This window comes from Mixophyes fleayi, chromosome 6 (assembly GCF_038048845.1).
Source record: "Mixophyes fleayi isolate aMixFle1 chromosome 6, aMixFle1.hap1, whole genome shotgun sequence".
Taxonomy (NCBI): domain Eukaryota; kingdom Metazoa; phylum Chordata; class Amphibia; order Anura; family Limnodynastidae; genus Mixophyes; species Mixophyes fleayi.
The window spans coordinates 44,018,886-44,036,483 of record NC_134407.1 but is presented as its reverse complement, the minus strand read 5'-3'; the positions used below and the strand labels follow the sequence as shown (position 1 = coordinate 44,036,483).

At 38.2% G+C, this 17,598-nt stretch overlaps 1 protein-coding gene across 1 annotated transcript in view; it reads right to left on the bottom strand.

The window, feature by feature from the left end:
* Positions 1 to 17,598, bottom strand: part of PCDH15 (protocadherin related 15) — a 945,519-nt gene that overhangs the window by 334,623 nt on the left and 593,298 nt on the right. The window contains exons 17-18 of the mRNA XM_075216373.1: positions 15,362 to 15,441; positions 12,144 to 12,237 (exon numbers count right to left, since the gene is read on the bottom strand). Coding sequence (XP_075072474.1) covers positions 12,144 to 12,237; positions 15,362 to 15,441 — 174 coding nt within the window. The remainder of the gene's footprint in view (positions 1 to 12,143; positions 12,238 to 15,361; positions 15,442 to 17,598) is intronic.

Below are 17,598 nucleotides of genomic sequence, written 5' to 3'. Positions count from 1 at the left end.
TCACGAAAATGAGTTTGAGCCCTCAACTCGTAAATTTAGCCTTAACTACCCCTCCCACAGGGGGAAGGGGGGATGATGGAAGTTAACTGACTTTACTATTATAATTTTTTTGTCAAATAATGTCAGTATACCAAATTTCAGGTCAATTGGATGAGCCCTTTCTGAGAAAATGTTTTTTTCCACACACACACTAACACACGCCGCTAGGCTTTTACTTTTATATATTAGATAATGCTAAGAATTTAGTAGGACAGTGTATAACTCCGCCCAGCAGGTGGCGTTGCAGCTTGTTTTTTTTTTCCCACACACAGACTAACACACGCCGCTAGGCTTTTATATTATAGATTGCTCATTGATAAAATTATTTATTAAGAAAGATGGCGATAACAGAACATGAAATGGGGCGGTACATGTACTATGCCAGGGGTAGGCAACCTGCGGCTCTCCAGGTGTTGTGAAACTACAAGTCCCAGCATGCTTTGCCAGTAGATAACCAGCAGATAAGTGGTAAGGCATGCTGGGATTTGTAGTTTCACAACACCTGGAGAGCCGCAGGTTGCCTACCCCTGTACTATGCAATCCTTGTCAAACAGACTTCTACTTGCAAAGCTTGTCTGCAACGAAACTAAGAGAATGTTATAGCCAGCAAGGATTCTCTATGATACTGTGCCATCACTGGCTGTGATCCTTTGATTTGCATTGCGAAACCTGAAAAACACCCATATTTCCCAGACTTAGGGCTTTTTGCCCTTTGATAAACAGATCTGTTAATTGTGTATTTCATTTTACATTGCAAAAATTCATATGGGTTACATGTTACACAGTACATTTAAGCATTTATTGTAACCATGGTTCAGCTTAAAAATATACTAAGGTAAGGGTAGAGGTCAGAGAGACAGACATGATATACAGGTAGAGAAGACAGGATGATAATAGGATTAGGAAACAGATAACGGACGTTTCCGCATCTTTTAAGGCACTTTGATTGTTCATGAATAGACCTCTTACCTCCATGTTAATCTATTAAAGTATGAACATAAATGTAGAAACTAAAAACAATAGCAAATGAAGTTAATTCTCTGATTACGGCAACCCATGGGAGCATCTCTTCAATGAGGTAAACAGCTCCTTATAATTTGAGTAACAATGCCATCTCTAATTTGAATCAATTACAGTACACAGTCTATAAAGCTGGTTTTAAAAAAATGAGGGATTTGTGCAAATGTTTATGGTTTGAAACAGTGGAAGCAACAGGTTTAAGCTTCTTCACACTGTAACCCTTATATTGTATCTCATGCAATTCGTTGTATTTAATTTCAATGGGGATCATTGATGTTGTATTGATTTTTAGCAAAGATACGTTACTTTATAATTGGAAAAATGTCCTTATTTAATTAGCATGTTTATTTATATTATAAAGCATTTATAACATTTGTTCAAGCTTTGGCAGCCTATGTCCACTTCAATCTCTCCTGCACCAAATAGAAAGTAGTAAGGTCTATCAAATTATACAAATGTAGGTTAAGCAATACTTATATTAGCTGCTTACATGGGGGTAGAGTGGGGATGTGTGGGTGACTATGTTTTTCCTGATTTTCTGCACTTTCATTTAAGCAATTTAAGATGGAAAAGTCTCTTTAAATGTTTAAATTCTCTTCTAAATTTTCATTTTGACATTTACAATGACAATCAATGTTTCTGTAATAAGGTTATTAAAGTTTGAATGATAACAGAGTGTAGAGGATAATATTTAGAATATATAGGAAGAACAGATACAATTATTACAGTGAACCATGATATTTTTCCAAATAGCTATTGTCCGTTGTGAAACTCCATAATTAAATACCAATGTTTAGTTAGATAGTTCTAATATGTGTGGGTCTCTTGTAGAGAAAGTCATGGCTCCAGCTGCAGGAACACATTCGCATGCAGCCAGTATACTCGAGCTAGGTTCTCGCATGCATCATTGCTAAAAGACAATGTTAAGTTCAAGCCCTAAGTATACCAGTACAACCCACAGATCTACAGAGTACAAAGATCTACCCTTAGGAAAAAATGGTGTAGGATTTAAGTTGCCATGGGAATGCAATGGCGCTTTTTATAGGGTGAACTCTTAAGCTGGGTACACACTACAGAATGTTCCACCAACTTTTTATGCCGATCGATTTAACATGAGATCGATGGTCCGATCGCTCGGTCCATGGACTGCATACACACTAGCCTTGTTTTAGACGATAAGGAGAAGAGCGGCCGTCCTGTTAGCGACTTTTACAGCCATGTTGTCGTGAGCAATAATTTTAATTTCGTACACACTGAAGCATCGTTTGTGGGGCATGTAATGATATACCAAAGACAGTAGCATAAAGGGGCAGAGCTTTCACTATAGTTAACACCCAAATCCACATAAAAAGAAAAGGCAACACTGTCTCTTCATTCTTTCCTATAAAATAGAAGTTTATAACCATACATAAAATTTAGAAAAAACATTTAACTGGTAAAGTGCAATCCAATAATTATTACCTAATAATAAAATCCCTTCGTATGTAATGGAATGCTCCATTCTATGCGGGCATCATCACTGATTGGTCCACAGCAGAAATGAATGCCCGTGGTGCGTGAGAAGATAGCAAGTGAGAAGAAGGTGTCAGTGGGGGTTGCGGGTGTGGAAAAGGTGTCAGTGGGGGTTGGGGGTGAGGAGAAGGTGTCAGTGGGGGTTGCAGCTATGGAGACAGAGACTGAGTCAGAGATGGTGCTGGAAGGGCCAAAAAATGTTGAAAAAGTTAAGGTGGGGGATGGAGATGCTCAAGAAGAGCAAAGAGCAAATCCAATGAGCCCAAGAGAGGTGGAGATGATCTTTAAAGTACTGGACCAGTACGACTACGACATTAAAAAAGGTCAGTAGCACATATAGTGTACCTGTTTGAAGGACTTAATTTCATTCTAGTTTCACACGTTGCAATGTAAACGCCTAATTTGTAACATAGATTTTTTTTTGTCAGAACGCGGAATTAACGGTGAGAAGGCCAGTTTAGATACCACTGATGTAACACCTGTTATCAAACAAGAAAAAACTGATGTTGAATCCCTAGATCAGAAATTCCCATCATCAGAAAGTGTCAGTGCACCTACAACATAACTTCTTTCCCTCTCCTTTTCTAAATATATGAATCCCTAGATATGAAAGAAGTTATACATGAAGGTATTTCAGTGAACATGTCAAGACAACTAAATGCTTTGGTCACATACCTGTACAGTTATAATAACCAAAATGGCACCTGTTTTCCAGAATATATGGAGGTTAAGCCCACTATTATTGCGATTGCGCCACAGGGACAAAAACAAAAACTGATCTTGAGCAGTGTGCAAGGTGAGCAAATGAGAGTATTTCTGGTGTTGGTATAAATGACAGATTTAGAAGTTTAATAGTAAACATTTTTTATTTCCTTGTTTCGTAGGTAAAGAAATCAAAGGGAATAGAAACCCAAGCGACATCAAGAAAAAAATTAAAAACCTTGAGAAAAACTTTGTTGATGCTTTTTGGAACTGTTCTGCCACAAACCAGTAGCACCTTTAAAGTTTAATACTATTTTTTTTCACTTGTCATATTCTGAAAAATGTACTTTTTTTCCTGCAATAAAACTGTTGCATGAACACTGTGTGGTTTATTCTGGGTATTTTACAAATATTAGTTAATAAAGGTTAATATGACTTTATAAGTTTAATAGTTAATAAAGGTATAAGTTTATAAAGGGTAAATATGAATAGATTCCCAACATAGATGCAAAGGGTAATAACACCTATTCTTTATACAAGTGTAATGGTCTGCAGCCCGACAGGTGCAAAACACATCTATACAAAACAAAAGTCTGTGATATGCGGATACCGCACCACGTGGGACTGGTACAGGCATCACAAATTTACATACACACGCCCCCCAGGTCAAGGAAGTATCGAAGGATTGTCGTGGATCGGTTGGAAGTTTATACACACTACACAACGGAAACAAGATTGGAACGAAAATATTGAACGGTACAACCAACCAAATGAGGCGACCGTCGTCCATTTAGGCAGACTTTAGTCCATCGAGACACTAAACACACTGAACCGACTTTCGAACGAGCGGTCGTATGCCGGCTGGTTGAGCCAATTACTGGACAAAAACCCTGCAGTGTGTACCTAGCTTTAGTCACTAAAGTACATCCACGCATGCAAGCAAATTAGGTTTATTTTAGGCAGTTGGGAATAGGTAAAGGCTATATAATCACTTTGTTTTCTTTACATATCCTGCTAAGCACAACTCTAGAAACTGTAATTTCTTTGCCCGAGCTGTACTTTTCCATAGTACAGTACATCTATTATTTTAAATGTCATCTGCTAACAATTGATGATTACAAAACTGAGCAGGGACAATAGATGTACATTTAACAAAGTATTGTACATTGTGCTTAAAATTATTTACTTTTGTACAAAGGAATATTGTAAGATATGCCATTTGATGCACTTTTATTTTTCAAGGGCTGAAATGTTTCATTGATCGAAGAGCAGTTCTGGATGTTTCTTTTAAAATGGTTGCAATATTTTTGCAACATTTAATTTGAGCGGTTTGGAAAAGCATTTATTTAAGTAGGCAATTTAGGTCTGCACTGATTGTATGTTGTTGTTCTGGGCTTTAAATGTGTTGCAATGTGTAGCAATTTAGAATTTGGTTGATGACACAACAAAGGCAGCATTTCATTCCAAATAAAAATGCATTTACCGTGACAGTATAATGTGTTATTTCATGACAACAGAGGTGACTTTAGCATTCTAATCGAAAAAGATGTTTTTGGTTTTTTTTTACTTTTCATCACTGGCTTAATTCCCACTGTTTAACTTATCTTCAGCCTTGACATGTTAGTAAATGGAGTAAAGGCCAGATTTGCCATATTCTAAGGATTACTCCAGTTTAAACTTAAAGAGCCTGATTCATGTTTGAAGGTACATCCGTTTGCGTATCGTATCTTGTGTGAAATAGTTCTGCACATGCTCAGAAACCCCATTGGTCGTTACGACCAATGAATGCAATTGCATGCAATTCACGTCCCAATGCAAATAACACTTACGACTGTCTATGACTTGAGATGCGAAATATGGGAGAAAAGGGGCAGGCTAATGTAGGAAATGTCCAGTAAAGGCGTTATGATGCAGATGCGGCTGATTAAAGTCCTATGTTTTTTGTTAATTCCACTAGCTATCACAGAACAACTGCGTGCAACTAAAAATACTATGAAAATGCATTGTATGTACAGTACACATTCAAATAATTTTTATTTATGCAAAAAAAAAAAAAAAAAATACTTAAATAAATATTTATATAGACCTAAATGATTTTACTGTTAACAGTTTATTTTTTTTTGCAAATTAAAGTTTTATGCAATAACATAGAAAGAGAGAAATATAGAATTTGACTGCAGATAAGAACCACTTGGCTCATCTAGGCTGCCCTTTTTTTTAATTAAAAAATGTAATCCTATTTGATCATTTATTCTTTATAAGGATATTCTTATGTCTATCCCAAGCATATTTAAACTGCTCTACTGTATTAGCCTCTACCACCTCTGATGGAAGGCTATTCCACTTATCCACTACCCTTTCTGTGAAGCAGTTTTTCCTCAAATTTCCTTTGAATCTACTTCCCTCCAGTTTCAGTGCATGTCCTCATGTTCTAGTACTTCTCTTCCTTTGAAGAATGTTTCCCTCCTGTACCTTGTTCAAACCATTGATATTTTTGAAAGTTTCTATCATGTTCTCCCTTTCCCTTCTCGGCTCCAAACTATACATATTAAGATTTTTGATTCTTTCCAGGTAATTCGGATATGACCTTTTATTGGCAGCACGGGGGCTTAGTTGCTAGCACTTCTGCCTCACAGCACTGGGGTTATGAGTTCGATTCCTGACCATGGCCTTATCTGTGTGGCGTTTGTATGTTCTAGCCGTGCTTGCGTGGGCTTCCTCAGGGTGCTCCGGTTTCCTCTCACATTTCAAAAACATACTAGTAGGTTAATTGGCTGCTATCAAATTAATCCTAGTCTCTCTCTGTCTGTCTGTGTGTGTGTATGTTAGGGAATTTAGATAATTTAGAAAGCTCCTATGGGGCAGGGACTGATGTGAGTGAGTTCTCTGTACAGCGCTGCGGAATTAGTAGCGCTATATAAATAGCTGATGATGATGATGATTGCACTTGCCTATTTGCATATACTGCAGTCTATTCTGTGCGTATATGTATGGCGAGTACTATATAAGCAGAACGTACTTACATCCAGATTCACATAAAAACCTATCCTGAGATACGCTTGGATTTGAATATGACAAGATCTATGATCAAGTTGCTATTTTTAAAAATGCAACTTACTACACAAGTTGGGTTTGGACATGAATTAGGTCTAAAATCTAGTTTTGGGTGGAGATCAGTGATTGTGATAAAATAGTTCTACTTACCTGGGATGTGGACTTCCCCCTGATCTTGCTGTCCTGTGAAGGCTCCATTGGTCCAGCATTGCTCTGCTATCTGATACTATTGTAAGAATGTTTCAAACACACAGCAGTGTTCTTGATATCCTAACCCAATGTACTTCCAATTCACATGAATGGAGTAGAGGCATTGACAACTACAACTGCCTGTTTGAAACAGACAATCAGTAGCAGCAAATGGGAAAGCACTGCTGGACTGTTCAAGCTTTCTGTAGACCAGTCAGGTAGGGTGAACAATGAAATTAAGCTAACCAGCACTAAGTATTCTATAACAACTTACTGAACTCTTCCAGATTCACATTTTAAGTTTTGCCTGGTGTCAGGCACCGTCCCCGCACTTCTCCAAGGTGTCCGGGGACAGACACCTGTCTGTTCTCGCTAATGGCCTAGCAACGGGAGTCTCTTCCTGATTCTGGGCAGCCACGCTGCGCGCTTGTGCAGTGATGTCCGTGTCACATTGCTAGGCAACGGGACACGCTTCTCCTGCTCGCTGGTGGTGAAGCTGCAGCTAATCACCCCTGCCTATCAAAGATCACTTCCCTCTATTTAAACCTCCTTCTGGCTGTATCTGGTGCCACAGTATTGGTTCACCAGCTCCAGCCTTCTGTTCCTGTTCCTGCATTGTGTTTTGGCTCTGACCTTTGGTTTTAGCCAAATCCATACCTGCTTGCAGGGGTCCCTGGTGAATACCGGGGGTGCATTAGGCTCAGCGCCTCCTTGTTTAGTTGTGTCAATACTAGTCAGTTACACCTCCTGTAGCCTTACCGTGACGGAATACTCTGCCCATGAGTGGACAGGATGAACCATCTGCCCACGACCTTCTACTACACCGATACCCAAAGAGTGGACCAGCAAAAATCCAACCAGGCCCAAATCCTGCAATGCATCCAGGGAGTTGGTTACCTTCAGTGGTACCAATCGTGACTATTGCTACTTCTGCGGCTGCCACTACAACAAGTACTTCTAGTACCAGAGGTTCACGTATCCTATCACCTGAGAAGTATGATGGCAATCCCAAAAAGTGTTGGGGCTTCCTTAACCAATGTGCCATACAATTTTAATTATCACTTGAGAATTTTGTTTACGAGAGGACTAAGGTGGAATAAATAATCTCCCTTCTCTCAGGTACTTTTCTGGGCTTCACCACTGTGGGAGAGTGATGACTCCATGCTTCAGAACGTTTCCGGTTTCATAGAGAAATTCCGCAATGTATTTGATGATCCGGGTCGAGTATGCAGCCACTGGTCTTCTGAATCTGCGCCAAGGGTCTCTCTCTGCTAGCCCATACGAGGTGCAATTTTGAACCCTAGCATCTGAACTTCGCTGGAACAATGACGCTCTGGTTGCTACCATCTGGCAAGGTTTAAACGACCGCATTAAAGATGATCTGATTACCTGCCTGTTTAGACAATCTAGTATCACTGTGCATCAAGGAGAACATTCGCCAAAGGGAGTGCACCCAGGAACGAGATCGCATTCACCGTTCTTTCCCCGCTTGGCATCCCATTTTCAGTCTCGCATACGTACCACTGAGGAGTCTATGCAAATTGATCGGTCACAACTATCTCTTAAGGAATGTGAGAGACGTATGAAAAACCGTTTGTGCCTTTACTGCAGGGAGGCCGACATCTCCTCACTTCTTGTCCTAAGAAGCCGGGAAATGCTCCCTCCTAGGTGATTAAATGGAGGTCAACCTAGGATCCCAGTCCTCTACTCCCTACAAGCAGCATTAATCCGAGTTTCAGATGTCTGTCACTTTACATACTCTTGTTGACCTTCAGCAAGTATTTCATGGACTCGGGATTCGCGGGAAACGTCATATCTGTGACTCTGGTATCTGAGGTCCACATTCCTACTCTCCAATTATCTGAGCCTCTGGCTTTGACGGTGGTGGACGGTAACCGAGTCTCCAATTGCACTATCAACCTGTTGTCTGTAGTAGCTCTTCATTCTGACGGATGATCTTTTTGGTACTTCCACAATCGGTGAATCCGATTATTTTGGGGCTAGCTTGGTTGTGACTGCATTTGTCACAATTTTGATTGGCTTCGTGTACAAGTGGTTTCCTGGGGTCCCTCTTGTGGAAAACATTATCTGCAATCTGTTGTTCCTTCCGAACTCACCATTTCTTGCAAAGCGGTAACCTCTGATTATATGCTTCCCGAGACTTATTCCGATTTTCTGGATGTCTTCAGCAAATCCGCCTCTGAGTTTTTACCCCCTTGTGGCTTCCTTTCTAAGAAGTTCTCATCCAATGAGGTCAACTACAATATTGGTGATAAGAAGCTTCTGGCCATTAAGGTGGCATTAAGGTATTGTGTTTTATCCCTGGACTACTCTCTTGTGTTATCCATGGTACCATTCTCATCTGTTTGTTTTGACTTCTGGCTTCCTTCTGACCATTCTCCGCACTATCCTTGGGTACTTCGCTCCTGTTTGGCTTCTGACCCAGAGCCAAGTCAATATCTCCTTGTGGGGGTCCCTTGTGAATACCGGGGGTGCATTTAGTTGTGTCAATACCAGTGACACCTGGATTTCTATTTTCCATTGGAATTTGAAAGAAAATTAAAACTGTGCATATGTGTGTATGCTCCATATTAAATAAATACGTGGAAATGCCTTAGCGCTGCCCTGGATTTGGAAAAAAGAGGAAGTAACAAGATTGGTGCTGCACTAACACAGTGGGGAAAACCTAACCAACAAAAAATAATGAAATGTTAGAAGGAGAAATGTCTAAGAGCACCAAAATTGTAGTATATTTTGTAGTAATGCTGTGGCTCATCTATGATGCGTAAGCGTCATCTTATGTGGTATATACAAATAAATTATACATGAAATAGTTCCAAGAAAACATATCACATGTATAGTGAAAAAAATTCCAATAACATCCTTTAGATGAATAGTGCACTATGGGATTACTGAAACCTACTGAAAATTCCAATCAACATAAAAATGTAAGAGTAATGTAGATTAGTCTAATTCAAACAGGCATTAGCAACTTTTATGCTTATTCTCAGTGCAAAGGACTATCACCAGTGCATATTTATTACGGATGAGGAGTCAACATCTGTTCCTACCTGTTTGAATCGGGTGAGTGATGATCTAAGAGCTATTAAGGATGAGACCCATTGGATTTTGGAAGAAAAGCAGCATACTAATCTGCCTTTGGCATAACATTTTACATTTTGACTGGAATTTTTCTTTATATTACTCCAAAGAAAGCAAACTCACCCTACTGGTTTAGGTCCTTCTGTGTCATGTGTTCTATTTATTATGTCACTCTCTTAGATATACTGTGCGACCACACAATCTCCTTTCCATGTGTAAAACACCTTAGTTCACAAGGTGAATGATGGCCATTCTCAATTTAGTTTATTGACATCAAATTGTAATTTCTTGCTAAGTTCCTTGAATTTCAAAACAATAATAGCAACTCAAGTTTCCCTATTCTAGTTTTCAATGGGTTCACCAAATAATTTAGGTAAGGAGGACAAAGGTGGTAAACCAAAAACACAACAACCATGTATTGATATATTTTTAAAAACACAAACAAAACAGTCCTTCCATCTGGACTCCCTGCTTAACAGACCCAAGATGCCCTATCAAGTTGGGGCCCCTGGCAAGTGCCTAAACTGCCTTGTCCCAAAACTGGGTATGGACTTCGAACAATCACATATTTATGCACTCGTTGGTAATTGTATTTATTTTTTTAAAGCAGATAGTGGAAACTGAATGTTTCTAATTGGATGTAAATACAGGTTGCTGTACACGTAGTTGTAGGTTTATTAAATATATAGCTGTTTTGCCTCTGGAATTAATTATACTGTGTATTCTGCTGAGTTCTTTCGTTTTCTCTTTCTTTCTTTAGATGGTCATTACTATACCTAGACAAAGTTAGTGGTTGTCTGCTTTGAAGCATGCTTGCACCACAAATCCCACCAAATCATGATCAATTATAGAGCATATTAGTGCCAAGTTGTTGCTGCTCTTCTCTGCTTATTGTGTCTTTATTCAATTCAATGCAAAACTGGATAATAGACAATGCCATTCAGCATATTAATTTGTTTGTTTGAATTTACTGTAATAAAATGGCAGCTGGCACTGTTTGTGAATATCAACGCCATCATAAAAACATGCCTTCGATAATGATGCAAAGTTGTTAAACATAAAGGCCAAGCTAGCAAAGCGCGTCAATGCTAAAATATTCCAGGTCACAGAAACACGATGCATAAAAACTGTCATGGTTCAACTCACGCTGTATTAAAAGCTTGCTGATTCCTGTTTTCTCAAAGAGCAATGAAAACAAGGGCATGAAGTGATCTAAACAAACATCTTCCTTATTTTTCTGAAGTGCAAATTACACTGGTATAGCAGTAAGTTGTTGAATGTGACTACATTTTATTGCTTAAAGAGCATCTAACAAGAAGTGGTAAAAATGGAGTAAGCTGCGCTGTTCATAATTTTCTAAATCATTTGGAAACCTCAACCGTTCAATGGGTTTTACAGAACTTAGCCCAGGTAAAACCGGCATGTGAAATCAGAGATAAAGGGGAGATGTTTTCATTACTAGCAGAATTAAGGTATGTATGCTGGATAAGAGCAAGACAAGAGGATAAAAGTGGATGGTTATGTTGTAATAAATTCCTTTTAATTGATATAAAGCAACCAACTAGACCCATTTCATATAAAAGTTAAACAGCACATAGCTTAGTATACTGCTACTGTAAGTGTTATGGTACTTATACTCTCTGCTTGAAGCATCATGTCACCCCACCTGACAAAGTCTTAGATGATAAAGTGTATTGGGAATGTCACTTTCGGGTAAATTATGGATTCCTCTGTCTTCTGTGCTTGGATCTTGCCAGTATAATAGGTGGACAATAGCAGACAGTGTTCTTTGGTGATTTATGTTACGTATATACCTTTTTCACCAGATGAAAGGACAAATCTAAATTTTGTTCCTAAAATACTCTTTACTGTAGTGCAGTGTTTCCAAACCTTAGTCCTCATAGACCCCTAACAGTGCATGTTTTCCATATCTCTTTGCTGGAGCACAGGTGTATTCATTACTGACTGATACATTTTGAAAGATCCACAGGTGGTACTAATTATTTCACTTGTGACCTGGAAAACCTGCACTGTTAGGGGTCTCTGAGGACTGGGTTAGGGAAACACTGCTGTACTATATAAACTACAAAATGATTTATACTGCAACATTTATGAAGTTAGATGCACTGCAACAAAAAGAAAAAAAAAGGGATGTAATCTGCAGCAACCAGTTAGATGTTTGATTTCATTTTCTAAGCTAAACTATGAAATTGACAGTTTAAATCTTATTAGTTACTGTGGGCAATATCAGTTTTTTGCGTTTTTATAAATGGTATTTATGTGTATTTGCAGTATGCAAAAATTATTATAAAAAACAACATTTTCAAATAATGAATTGTGCAAACCCTGTTTATACAGAACATGACTTACTAGGGTAGATTTAGTAACATTTACATATCAATTTTTTTTTTATCCCATCTTGATGGTCACAATGTACTTGAGCCATGTATTAAAATACAGCTTTTACATATTGATTTGAATAATTAAATGAAAATAAATAAAATTAGTAATAACTAATAACTTACTCCATCAGGCCGGCCATCCGAGGCGGTTACTATCAAAATGTAACGGTCCGTACTTTCCCTGTCCAAAGATTTTGCCAATATTAAAAGTCCAGAACTAAAAAAAAGAAAACATATGAATAATGTTTTACTATTCTTTTAGAAGTAAGTGAAAATTGGCAAATTGGGAGTTGCCTAATTTTACCCTAGTATAGTAAATGGAATGCTAAGGCTAATTGCACATTGACTTTTTTAGTTCCATAGAATATTATATGTGGGCACCCTTAATGCCCTTGTGCAGATAGTCTTTTGGCCCTACCAGTATGTCAGTCATCTGTGGTCATCGTGCCATATCGCCACACTATAATGACTTTCCCGATAAAATATATTCATAGTCATTTTACAATCAAATAGAGAATCAGTTTATGGTCAGTTTTATTTATTTTGCACCCGGTCCAATTAAATTGAAGCAAACTTGTAGAAACATAAAGGCAATGCAGTCGAACCTCAAACATATCTGCCCATTGCCATGAATATACTAAAACTCAACTTACAGCAACAAAAACTGATTTTGTATGTACATCCTTTGAAGAACGTTACAGACAACATGTCACCTCTGAGACAGATCCTCATTTGTTAGCTTGAGGTTCTTCAAAGACTGAGAAATACACATTTTTTCTTCCTTACTTCTCCTAAGAGAGGCATGGTTAAAAAGCATACTTCATATGTAAATTTATCATTTATCACTGGTCCATCACTCCCTGCATCTCCTACCTCAACAGTCCTGTCTAGAGTGCTGACATAGAACAGTGAAGTGGTACTTGAGAGGCAGATTACTGCTTTGTGTGAGATCAGCATGCTAGAAAGTTTGACTGCCATGCTAACTGCCTGTACAACATAGGGGGAGGTGATTTTTTTTCCATAGGCTACAAAGACGGAGTCTTTAGTTTAAAAAAAAAAAGAAAAAGTGGACATGGCTCAAAGAGGTAATATTTTGGTTGTTTGCCCTCTTTTTTAAAGGCATGCTAAAATCAGAAATTTCCTAATACATAGGTATCCATATGTTATACATAGTTTTATGTTATCTTATATACCTAACAACTCCAATTATGCCACCCTGTCCTGATTTTTGCAATCTAAAATGGGTAGGACTTACATATATGGCAATGTGGTCTTTCTAGGGCATGGCTTGTGTGTCCCAGATTTGTATCCTGGCATGTTGGTAAGTATGAAAGGTGAAAGGTGCTGTACCTTTCACCTGCAGATCCCCTTGACATTATTCCAGAAAATCAATTATTACAGACAAGTCCCCACTACTAGGCCACTCCCACACTCTATTGCCTTTGCATGGAGAAAAGGTGATTATAAGCCAAATACATAAACATTGCTGTCTAATGCATAGTTAATTCTTTAAAGAGACTTTGGTGTCGATTTATCAAATGGCGAAAGGCGCTATTGCCGGAGAAAACACCAGTTTTTGCCAGAAATAGGGCTTTTTATCACTTTGTTCTATGCATTAAATAGTTGCTCCCGACAACGCACTGCATGGGGAAGACTATTTACTTGAACCTCCACAATACCCCTTCTGTTAGGAATTATTTGTATAAAGATTTTTTTCAATGCTTACAGATTTTTTTAATATTTTTTGATCTATTTCTATCTTTATTTATTTACATTACTGGAATTAAAAATTCAAATCTAGACTTTGAGCTGGCTCATGTATGCACATTTTGACAGAGAATGGCCCATTTTTATCCCTGTGATAAGCACTAATAACAAATTATCCTTATCACTGCATTTTGATAAAAAGACCCCTAGGTAATAACTTTGAAGCAGTAAATTCATGTAACTGTATACATTCACATCTAGATCTTCATTACATGCTCTTCATTCAATTACGTCTTCATTTCAAGAAGTGAGAAATAAGGTTAGCTAGTCTTTATTATAGTTAATTATTCATAAAGTGGTAGCACATTGCATGTAAATGTGTATAAAAAGAGAGATAATAACTTATGTACTATGAACCACCAACAGTTATCTATTTCTGTAGTAAATAAATGTACTTATAAATTAACTATTTAGATTTAAACTGTTAGTGTTCCAAAGTTATGTTTTTCTTTGTTGTATTAGGCTTATATTTTGTTATTATCAAGAATTGTGATATTTTTCTTGTATCAGATATAAGGGTCAGGCTTTTCTGTTTTACACAATTTAGTTGTTTAGAATTCTAGCTCAGTATGAAACCGCTTTATTTATATTAGAAACATGTTTCTGCCTCTCGCTCATTAAAGGCCCACTGTGTTTATTTCTCTGCAACAATCAATCTAGAATGTTTCAATAGATGTGGAAGCTCATTAATGACACATTATTGTATTTATGTCACAAGGTTAATCTCTATGGAACAAAAATACTCTGCAAGAAGAATTGTCAACACAGCCTTAAAGAGGTCTTAATCCAAGTCATAGTGTAGTATCGGTATATAAACTGACACCATGCAAAACTTAACTGTATTTCAACTACAGATGGATAATGCTTTAGTTTGGTTTCTATGGAGACCAATCCAATTCATTTCATTGGCAATAGATGAAATAAAAGTCACTCCATCTGTGTATGACTGTCAGGCTGTTTTTCCACATAAATGAAAAGTCTATGCAAAGAGTAATGTTATTAAATAATATTGGTTGTCCGCTCATATTGTTAAAACCAGAATATGCATAAGCTATGAATCTTTCTCAGTCCATAAAAGATGCATCATGTACTGCTAGAAATGTGTTAGGGACGTTTACAATTAAAGAGGTCTATCCCTGTATTCTATTAATTCACACACATCAAGTCCGATTTCCATGAAAATAACCATCCAGAATTAAATATTTTCAGTAGAAAACAATTGAAACCATCCTGGAAAAACTAGGGAACTGGGGAGCCGTAGATCTGGGCCACTGCACATTATCAAATGATAGCCATGATAATTGGCACTAGTCATACTGTATGCTAAGGCTAGGAAAACTCCTACAAATAGTTTAATATGGTCAATTTTGATAATGGAAACAATGTAATTTGCAAACATTTATTTAAACTATACTTATATTGATAGTGGAAACATTGTCACCTGCAAACATCTATTTAAACTGTTCTTTAAAAAGCAGGGATTGATGATAACTTTGGATCGAAGGAAAATGGTTCAGTAATGACAACAATTATTAGTCCATTTCACTATATATAAACTTTGTCAAGTTTCTTACCTGACAGAAAGATTGAAGACTCTCTGAGGATCTCCATTTTGTATCAAATATGTAATTGGATCCCCTTCTCTATCTGTAGCCTTAAATAAGAAATATGGAATGAATACAAAAATTCAGGGTAAAATTAAACGAGAGCTTTCATTGGAACATTGTTAATATGGTACATAGCAAATCCTTTGTTTTAGTTAGTGATTTTAGAGTCCCCCGGTGAAAATAAGACAATATATAATGTAGGATATCATCTTGAGTGCATTTAAGTATATATACCTAGAGGTGGAACTAGTGAGCTGTGAGGACCGGATTAAGGGAATGGAGGCCCCTGGGCTAAGGGGGCCACCATTCCCCCATGAGGGCCCCCCCGTGATCTGAGCTGCCCGCGCCCCCCCATGATCCAAGCTGCTTGCGCCCCTGTTTCCCCCCCCCTTGGCACTTACCTCCTTCTCCGGCATGCTGTATGCTCTTTTCTGAGGAGAGTGAGACTCACGAGATCTCCTCAGTAAGGAGACTACAGCGCGCCAAAAAAGGACTGCAGTGAAAGTGCTCAGCAGCACTGATCGAGCCGGGCCCGCCCCTGACCGATCAATACTGCTGCTGCACTTTCAAGGGCCCCCTGGATGCCATAGGCCCCTGGGCTGTAGCCCAGTTAGCCCTATGGTTAATCCGGCCCTGGCTTCAGTGCAGGGAGGTGGAGAGGAGGGTACTGTGGCCCCTGACCCTCTGCATCTGCCATGCACCGGGCCCCATTATCTCCTTGGGACCCACTGCATGGCACCTACCGCACCAATGTAGTTCCGCCATTGTACCTACCTATCCTAATCTGCTTTCTGTCAGTAGCACAGGTGGTAACAAAATGTTGTTTACCAAAGGGCACATACAGTAGCTGCTCAATGGTTTCACTATGCAATATGCAGCCACGGATTCCAATTGGTTTTATTAGGAGTTTACAGTTAAAATAAGTCTTAAGCTTGTCTTAATACAATTCTAAAAAAACAAGCTGTCTGGTACCAGATTATAAGATCTTTATATGTAATTTGTAGAAACTGTTGTCTTTCGATTTCCTTTTTATTAGCCAAATGAGCAAATTATTAAAGAAATATGAGAGAACCTTTTTAGTTTCCCATTTGAACGCATTCAAAGTTTGTTGAAGGGATGATTGCAATATGAAAATATTGACAGTAGTATCTGAATGCACAATATAGCAGTACAGTTTTAGGTCTATTTAAAGCTCATTTGATGTTATTTACAAAGCATACCCAATGGATACCACACAAAGCAATGGTTTTGCACTGGTGTGCCGGGATTGGTCAGCCTAGGCACACAATGATGCATGCCAACTCCCTGCAGTCTGAAGATCAACCGCCACCTAGAAGTGCACCTAGTTGTGGGCAGATTGGGAGAAATCTCAAGAGGTGTACTGCGGAGAAATGTACTCCTACAACCTTAGTAGCACCCTTTTCATAAAATAATATGTTTCAGTTTTACTCCTAAAACAGTGCTTACATTAACAATGAGGGTGATGAAGCTTGTGTTTGTGAAGATTTTTATTACATTGCTCAAAGTGTGTTTTGAAATGCGCTTCTCCACTTAAGTGTATCATGGAGTCACAACGTGTCCTATTAAAGGCATATGATGAGACCCAAAAACTGTCAGCTCTGGACTTGTACTAAACTCAAGTAATTTGTAGAGAGTAAATGGTATTGTGTCTCTATCAGAGCAAGGAACACCCCTAAAATGTACCATATCTATCCCTCTATATAATTTTCATAATCACGCTATGCAAAATAAAATCTCATGCTCGGTAAAACTAGGCACCAGTCTGTCTACTACTTTGCCAGGAATGCCCTCACTGATTGGTATATGTTCCTTCTCCTGCAGATGTATGGCAACCAGCAATCCACTTTACCAATAAAATCCTTTAAACAAAAACATACTATAACAAAAACAAACTCCACACATGAATGCCACAATACTTTTAAGATAAGAGCAGGGCTTGTAAATGCATTGTACAAAGTTAATGGGGTGCAGGAATAAAATCCCTTGTTGCCATCTCTAATGCTGGCGCTGCCTTTATCACTTAAAGATTGTTCTGAGCGAGGCTGACTATGTATCAGTTGAAAGCCTGTTTGTAAAGTACATCCTGAAATGTTATGGCTCTAATCTCTGTATTTAGTGTTGCTTGATGACGTGAATATAATAGTTTATTTCAGAAAATAAATACACTGAATCTGGACTCTGTA